The 8,590-nt window shown below is 52.5% G+C and overlaps 1 protein-coding gene and 1 long non-coding RNA gene across 5 annotated transcripts in view; one reads left to right on the plus strand and one right to left on the minus strand.

Moving 5' to 3' along the window:
• Positions 1-976: 976 nt before the first annotated feature.
• Positions 977-2,489, minus strand: LOC138165168 (forkhead box protein D3-like). Its single transcript, XM_069093306.1, has one exon. The coding sequence runs from the start codon at positions 2,432-2,434 to the stop codon at positions 977-979; it is 1,458 nt and encodes a 485-aa protein (XP_068949407.1). The 5' UTR covers positions 2,435-2,489.
• Positions 2,490-4,564: 2,075 nt separating this feature from the next.
• Positions 4,565-8,590, plus strand: part of LOC138165169 (uncharacterized) — a 5,676-nt gene continuing 1,650 nt past the window's right edge. For 2 of the 4 annotated variants that reach the window (XR_011169286.1, XR_011169289.1), the window contains exons 1-2: positions 4,565-6,490; positions 6,737-6,925. This is a non-coding gene — a long non-coding RNA (uncharacterized lncRNA). Of the gene's footprint in view, positions 6,491-6,725; positions 6,926-8,590 lie in introns of all 4 variants that reach the window. The other 2 variants (XR_011169288.1, XR_011169287.1) reach the window with 2 other exon arrangements.

Consider the following 8,590-nt stretch of genomic DNA (forward strand, 5'->3'; position numbering starts at 1 on the left):
AAAGAATAAGCTATTGTTTTGAATTAAAGTGTATTTTAAAAATAAAACTGAATCAATCTACCGAACCCTTAGCCATTTAGACTTTACGGGCCGAAATGAAAATTCTAAGGCATCTAGCCTGACTTTATGTAAAAAACGGGTCCAAAAAAAAAAAGTCGATGTCTCTATTTATACTTCCCCAGATTTAAATTTCTCTTGCAAAGCAAATTATAAATAACAAAGTTTGAAAAGGTTGTTATTTGAAACAACCTGAATTTATGAGAAAGCTAAAATATAAATGCTATTTTAAAATCCTGTCATGTAGGTCAGGCAACTAAATAAAACACTGGGGTCAGCATTTTAAAAATTTATTTACAAAGTTGTGTACGACACGATGGAATAACATTTAGAATAACATATATTCATTCATATATAAACAGACTTCTATAATAGAATGACACTTTTTTCGCCTTTTTGAAAATTTTTTTTATATTTAAAATTTCCCAACGATTTTATACACTTTTTTTTTTTCTCAGATAAAACTGCGGAGAGTGAACCTTCCAAAAAATGAAAGTTCAGAGCTCTAAACCTACCGGATTTGTTTTTCTTAAAAAAATAAAAACCCCAAAAGGAAAGTCAATAATTTTTATACAAATATGTACAAATGATTCCTCCCCGCGGTACTGGGTGCTGTCGCCTTCGGGACTTTTGGTTATTCTGAGTTTGTTTTTACCTGTACAGAAAGCACTCCTGCCAGCTTCATATTTGCTCAGACCAAGTATGTTTGTGGGTGCCAGGAGTGGGGGGGGGGGATTTAGGTCAGAATCCCGGGGCGGGCCCTCTAAGGGGGGTGCACGGGGCAGTGTGGGGGAGCCTCGGGGGGGGGGGGGGGGGGGGGGGGGGGGGGAGGCCCGATCTGGAGCTCAAGTTCTCGGGCCCCTAGGGCTGGCCACGACCGGCCCAGGGAGAGGGTCAGGGGCGGGGGTGGCGGTGGCTACTATTGAGCCGGCCACTTGGCCTGTCCCGCGGCCGCCGCCGAGGCTGCGGGCTGCAGGAACTGTCCGGAGAGGGGCACGCTCAGGATGGGAGCGATGGTGGCCGTGGTCCGGCTCAGGGAGAGCGGCTGGTGCGTGGCCATGAGAGCCGCCGACTGCACCGAGACGGGCGGCCGCAGGAAAGTCTGAGCCGCCGCCGCCGCGACGCCTCCGCCCGCCCCGGCGCCCGGGCCGCCCGGGCCGCCTCCGCCAGACCCGGCGCCCGCGCCCCCGCCAGGGCCGCCCCCGCCCGGGCTGCCGCCCCCGGCCGAGCCCCCGGCCGCGGCCGACACGCCGATGATGTTCTCGATGCTGAAGGAGGGCCGGCTGCTGGGCTCGGCCTTGATGAGCGACGAGGTGGCTGCGGCGGCGGCGGCCGCGGCTCCCAGGCTGTTGAGCTGCAGCTGCAGGCCGGGGCTGAGCGGCGAGCTGCCGAAGGCGGCCGTCTTGCGGCCCAGCTCCCCCGAGGGCAGCAGCGGCACGGCGGGCGGCAGCATGGGCCCCACGGGCGGGATGTAGGGGTACTGCAGCGCCGCTGCCGCCGCCGCCGCCGCCGCGGCCGCCGGGTGCGGGTAGGCGCTGGCCGGGGGCAGCCCGTAGGGGCGGCCGTAGGGGCCGGCGGCCGCGGCCAGGCTGTAGGCGCCGAAGCTCTGCATCATGAGCGCCGTCTGCTCGCGAAGGTGCTCCTGCTGGTGCCGCTTGAAGCGCTTCCTCCGCCGCAGGAAGCTGCCGTTGTCGAACATGTCCTCGGACTGCGGGTCCAGCGTCCAGTAGTTGCCCTTGCCCGGGTTGCCGGGCTCCCGGGGGATCTTGACGAAGCAGTCGTTGAGCGAGAGGTTGTGGCGGATGCTGTTCTGCCAGGCGGGGAACTTCTCCCGGTAGTAGGGGAAGCGGTTGCTGATGAACTCGCAGATGCCGCTCAGGGTCAGCTTCTTCTGCGGGCTCTGCAGGATGGCCATGGTGATGAGCGCGATGTACGAGTAGGGAGGCTTCACCAGGCTGTTCTTGGGCTTGCTGGGGGCCAGGCCCGCTGCCGCCCCGCCGCCGCCGCCGCCGCCGCCGCTGCTGCAGCCGCCCCCGCCGCCGCCGCCGCTCTCCTCCCCACCTCCGCCTTTGCCGTCCGCCTCGGCCGGACTGCCGCCGCTCGGGTCCCCCCCCGCCGCCGGGGCCGTCTCCTTGGGGAGGCACAGGGGCTGCTGCTGCTGGGGCTGCTGGGGCTGCTGCGCTAGGGGCGGCTGCTCGTCCGCCTCGTCCAGGCGCAGTTCGGGGGGCCCCGCGGGGCTCTCGCAGCCGCAGCCGTCGCTGTCCTTCCCCTCCAGCCCTTCGTCCCCTTCGCCCACCACATCGATATCCACGTCCTCGGCCGTCAGCACCGTCTGGCCGGACATGTCGCTGGCGCTGCCGCCGCCGGAGAGGGTCATACCTTCTCGGAGTTTAGTGGCGGCGGCGGCGGCCGCGGCGGTGGTGGGGAGGGAGTGGTGGCAGTGGGGAGGAAAGGAGGGGAGGGAGGAGGTGTGAGCGTGGGGTAAGTTAGGAGGCTGGCTGGGCTGGGCTGGACAGAAGAGAGGACGGGGGGGGGGGGGTCCGCTCACACCCCACAAAATTGGGGAAAAAGGTTTGGTGGCGGCGGAGGAGGGCGCTGCAGGGGTGGGGGGCGAAGGGGGGGAATGGGGGAGGGGGAAGGGGAGAGGTGAAGGGTGGGGGTGGGGAAAGAAGGGGAAGGGGAAGAAGGGAGGAGGGGGTTGCAGGTGGCTCCCCGGCTGCCTTCGGCTCAAACTCTACGGCTTTGGGTGCTTCTCATCTGAGCAGCTGCAGGTGATCCCGTCTGCTTCCCTGTCTCCTTCTCAGCTCTTCTCTCTTTTTGAAGGGGCTTCCTTGCTTTCACTCGGCTTTCAGTGGCTTCCAGATTTTGCCCCCTTACTTCTCTCTCTTCCTGTCTTCCTCTCCTTCTCTCTCTCCCTCTCTCCCCCTGGATGGGGGGGGGGGGGGAGGAGGAGGAGGAGAGGTGCTGGCTGGCGGCGGTGGGCTGTGGGATGGTTATCTCCAAGTGGCTGCAGGAAAGAGAAGGGGGGGAAACCCAAAAGGGGAGGGGGGTGTCACAGGGACTCAAAAGCCCCCTTAGTTGAAAGTCCTGTTTTAAAGACTGGGCTGATAGATTACTTTCCACTTAAAGATATAGCAGGAGGCGGGGCCACGTGACTGCCCGTGACGTCAGGGGCCCCACTGCTAAGCCATGCAAAACTCAAGTTGTTTCATGGAATTGTCAACAAAGAGACAAGAGTAGCACAACTTATCATCACATGCAAGCATCATTTCAGCCCACAGCCTTCCTTCACGCTAGCTGGGGACTATATCAATGGGAAGCCCATTAGTCTGTCTTTACCTAAAGATTACACATTACAGGCAGTTCATTTCATTACATTGGAAGCAAAAGGGGTGTGGGTGTGCGCGCGCTCGCGTGTTTTCCCCTCTTCCCTCTCCCCTTTCCCTTCCTCTTTCTCCTCCTCACCCCCCTCCATTTTCTCTTTCCCAACAGTTATATAGCTGGGAGTAGCTGAGCAGTTAACAAGGAGATCTTGATTCGAGTTTTTTCCCTTTCAAGGTTTTTTTTTCCCCGCCCAAGAAAAGTTAATCGCTCTGCGTTTTCAAAATGCAATAAAGACTGAGTAAGGCAGACGTTCTCAACTCTGGTGTTATCGCCTGGGTGCTCGCAGTGAGAATCCATCCCTCCTGACCTTAATGCACATTAGGCGGATGCAGCAGCTCAGCCTAGCTGGGCTTGGGGGTGAGAGTACAAGGAGTGGGGGTTCGGGGAGAGACAACTAAAAAAAGCAACTTTGGCTCTGCAAACATTGCTGTCTCTCTGTGTGTATGTGTGTGCATACGTGTGTATAATATATATATATATATATATATATACATATACACATATACTTTTTCCCCTAACGGTAGCATCAGCTGGGTTACGGAAGATCAGAAAATGACTATTGATTAATCTATTAGATTAGTTGCAGAGAGAAATAAAAAGACGTAAAATAACAAAGAGAAACTGTAAATAAGGAAGCCTTAACCGGCTCCTCAGAGGTGTTAACGACTTAATCATTGCAAGAGTTAGCATACGAAAAAGTAGGAAATGAGGGGAGTGTGAATGTGAAGACTCTATTCAACCCTCCTAAGGTAAGACTGGTCCCTGGAAAGGATGCTTCAACTTGTCGACTAATTCTGTTCTGCTGGAGCCAAGGGCCTTGTTCAAACTAAGAATAACCCAGCTGGGAAGGCAAGGTCGGAAGCGGGTTCGTTCCGTTGTTTTCCTCTCTGGGTTTTGGTAGGGGGTCTGAGCTATGTGGATTCCTACCTGCATGCGTTGCCGTGTGTATTCTGGGCTTTTTAAAGGGGGGGGGGAGCTGCAAAATCAAAGCTATAAATAGAAACGATCGACAGAAGGAGGATGTCGGTTTCCAGCCCGCAGATGCTGGTCGTAAATGCAAATGACATTTCCTTTGGAATGGAAGGCGTATATAAAATACAGCCTATCCGCATGGGCTGAATATAGGTGTTGAAAAAGGACTTGGACTACTCCAGGGCCACTTCGGCAGCGCTTCCGTTGGAAGGGCTTTTTACTTTTAGCCGCAAAGGAAAATTGATCTCAACGATTGCCAGTGGGAGCCAATAACTCCTTTCTTTCCCCTTATCTCCGAACATTTAGGGTGAGCACCCGGACGGCTGTCACTAACCCGCTACAAGCCTGCTGCCTCCACTCGAACCCCATCCCTGCCGGCGGGCGCTGGAAGAGGAGACACAAGGGGGGCTCCTGCTGCCTCCCCCCCCCACCGCCCCCAGCCCTCGCGGGCAGAGCTGGGCTTGGGCAGGGGAAGGACAATGAATGCCAAGGGGCAAGCGCTGATGAGAGACCGGGAGGAATCTGGGAGTGACGAAGCTGAGCAAAAGGATTGATTTATTTCAGGGTCGGGTACTGGGCTGCCCCCATCTCCCATGCCCTCCCTCCCCCCCCACGTCCGGGCTCCCGTCTCTTTCTTTCTGCATTTTAGCCTATAAACTCCGAAAAGGAAGTCTATTCAAACTTGGTTCAATATGGACTGTCCATACACTCATGAATTTGCACTAATTGCCCTTAAAGGGAGCATTGGAACCCTAGCAACTGATTCCAGCCGGGACTCGAGGGGTTTTCTTGGCCGAGAGCTGGGAGCAGGGAGCGGGGAGGGGTGGGGTAGCTGAGATGGGGTGGAGGAGGGCAGCGGTCTGCTCTCTGAGGCTGCCACTCGTTTCCAGGATTTATCTCTGTCCCAAGTCAAGCTCCGGGGGGCAGCTGAGCCAAGGAAATGCGCCAGGGGCTGGATTTTCGCAGCTGCAACACCGAACTCTCCCTGCTCCAAACCGTTTAAAAACGCTATTTGTAAGGTGTGGAGTGTGTACGCGCGGGCGAGGGGGTTGGGTGGAGGGAACAAAACAACCCTTCAGTAATCAGAGAATGTCCAGCTTTGAGGGGATAAAAGCTTCTAGGGCGTTCCCTGACCCGAACCAGTACTGAGGAAAATTGCGGGGCGGTAGCCTGGAGAGCTATTCAAGAATCTTTCTCCCCTCGCTTTCCCCAATAACCACCCCACCCCGGCCCCAACAAACAAATCTTGGAGATGTTTGCAAAGCGCCAGACAGAGCGCGATGCAGACCCGGCCCCAGCCCCGGCTCCTAGCTGCCCTGGGTCCAGGCCACCACCAGGGCGGTACGTGCAGGTGCGGGGCGCGTGGGTGCGCGCGCTTTATCGATCGATTGCTATATTGTGTCTTCTCGGAGTCCCTTTCAAACGATTCTAATTTCTATTTGGCCATCTGGACTGCCAACAGGGCGGTGGATTTGGGGGGCGTTGAGAGGACAGCGCCCGCTTCCTGGGAGGACTCCCTCCCTCTTTCTTTTCCACCTCCATCATCTCCTGGCTCTCTCTCCTTTCGACTGGGGAGAGATGATCCCGTTCGCTTCCCCAGTCTCTCTGAAATCTCCGGGGGAAAAGGGGGGCGGAGGTGGAGGGAGAATGATCAACTCCTGGCTGGGGTTTTCATTTGTTGCGCTTTTTTCTTCGACACAATAAAAGTCAAATTAATTGATTCATACCATTAATTACGGTCCTTAGCGTGAAAAGCAACGCTTCCCCTCGATTAGAGATCTATTGTGCTAATCTCTTGTTCAATCAGTGTTACCATCTGATGCGCGGACCAGCCCCTTACAGAAACTTTTCGACTCGATTAGCTAAATTATTAGACGTGCCGGACCCACTGCGCCGCAGCCCTGACGCCCGGCTCCTGTGCCTGCCCGGCTGTTTAAAATCGATTTAGATCAAAGGGAGGTGGTTTCCAATCGGACACGCTCTGCTCCACGGACCCAGCTTCGGCTGCAGCCTCCTGCCAGAGTCCTCACTCTCCTCGGATCTCTACTCCGGGGGTTGGCTTCACCTGCACAGAGGGGTAGAAATCAGCGTTCTCTCTCTCGGGGATTTTTTTTTTTGGTGGGGGGAGGCTTGGAAGGTTGGCACAGGAATACTTCTTTCTCCTTAAGACTTCCTATGTAAGAGGTGGGCACCGTTTTAGCAACTAAGCCAAGGGAAGGAGGAAACCTGGATATGAAAGCAGTATTGGGGCGCTTGTAGCTTTCAAGACAGTATTTCAGACAGTATTTGAGTGTTAACTAGAATGTTTTAAGTCTCTTTGTAGTTTTCTACTAAGCCGGGAATGCCTTCAATGAACATAACATTCGATTCATCATCATCATAATCATTATGTGTTGAGAGAGAGAAAAGGTGGAGGAGGAGGAGGAGGAAGAGGAGGAGGAGGAAGAGGAGAAGAAGAAGAGAGACAAAGAAGAAGAGAGACAAAAAGGAAGAGGAGAAGGGAAGAGGAGAGGTGAGATGAGGAGGGAGAGGAAAGGGCAAAAAGAGAGAAGAGAAAGGGGGAAGAAAGAAGAGAAAGGAATGGAAGAGAAGAAAAGAGGGGAGAGAGGAGAGTGAAAAAATGAGGGAAAAGAAAGTAAAGTAAGAGAAGGCTGAGGAAGAGGAGGAGGAGGGAGAGAGAGACAGAGACAGAGAGTTTTTTCTAATAGACAAACTTCATAGGCTGGGTTGAATAGAAAAAGGTGACATCTAGTCATCGATTTGTTGAAGGTTTTTTGTGTTGTTTTTTAAATCATCTCTCCCTTAAATGAGAGGTGGCATTATGGGAGGAATGGAAACTGGAAAAGATGTACTAAAAAAAATGAATTTAAGCATCTTCCTTTTCCCTTGTCCCTGTGCAGTCATGGAATCCATTGAAATGGAAGCCAGTGCAACCTACCGGGGTCATAGAGGAAGAAAGGAAGGGGAGGGGGCCTAGTTTAGGAGAGCGAGGAATCTCGAGTGCAGAGATTTAAGCAACCGGACTAAAAAGTAAACTGTAGCAAAGATCGATAGGAAGGGAATTGAGATGTCTTCGAGGGAGAAGAGGGTTTTTTTTTGTTTGTTTGTTTTGGTGGTGGTGGTGGGAGAGAAGTAGATGGAACAATTTATGATGGAAAAGGAGAAATTAATTACAGCTCAATTTAATTCTAAACCAGCAAACATAGGTTCTGGTGAAGAGAAGAGGGTCATCCGCAGGCGGGCTTTCTTCAGACTGAAAAGCTAGGGAAAGAAGGGAACAGAGTGGGGAACCAAGGAGTTCTCTTTTCCTCTCCTGTAAGCTGGTGCCTTTGCAAAGGCTTAGAGAATTTGTGGCAGTGACCTGGAATAGAATCCTTTTTATGAATATGTGTGTGTAAATTTCTTATGAAAGGGGAAAATCAGATCAAGATCTGGAAAAATTGCAGGCAGAACTGGATGTTTTCCTTTCCCTACCTCCATCTGCAATTACTCCCCAGAATTATAACTATATATGCATATATATATTCATATATATATATATATATTAACCAAAATTCCTTCGAAAAATCCTTGGGCTGCTACGTCCTTTCTTCACTTCTAATCTTATATATGTGTGTGTATGTATATAATATTATATATGTATATATGTATGTGTGTATATATACATTTATACACATTACATATATATATACATATATTTTTTTTCTACTACTTTCTGGAGATTTGCTGCAGCTGAAAGGAGTGGAAAGGACTGGATGCTAGGAGATCCCCAAATCCACCCACCTCATTTCCCCCCTCCCCACACACAGTGGGTGGGACCTTAAGGTCCCCCTCCCTCCCAGTTTCTCCTTCCCTCCTTCCTCTCTCCATATTTCCCCCTCACTTCATAGGAAAAGAGATGATTGTATGCTCTTGTTTGTGAATCTGCATCTAAAAAACTTCATTTATTTTCGAAATCTCCCCCCCGCCTGCAATTCACTGCCTATAAAACCTGGAGACCACCACAGGATGAAGAGGAGGGGGAAGAAAAGAAAAGAGGAAAGAAGAGGAGGAGGAGGAGGAGGAGGAGGAGGAGAAGAAGAAGAAGAAGAAGAAGAAGAAGAAGAAGAAGAAGAAGAAGAAGAAGAAGAAGAAGAAGAAGAAGAAGAAGAAGAAGAAGAAGAAGAAGAAGAGGCAG

Source organism: Petaurus breviceps, unplaced genomic scaffold (assembly GCF_028583685.1).
Source record: "Petaurus breviceps papuanus isolate PSGF00001 unplaced genomic scaffold, PetGlider_PUasm1.0 208, whole genome shotgun sequence".
Classification (NCBI taxonomy): Eukaryota; Metazoa; Chordata; class Mammalia; order Diprotodontia; family Petauridae; genus Petaurus; species Petaurus breviceps.

Bases quoted from the DNA above. Each gene is read 5' to 3' on its own strand.
- LOC138165168 (XM_069093306.1), bottom strand. From the start codon at position 2,434: ATGACCCTCTCCGGCGGCGGCAGCGCCAGCGACATGTCCGGCCAGACG.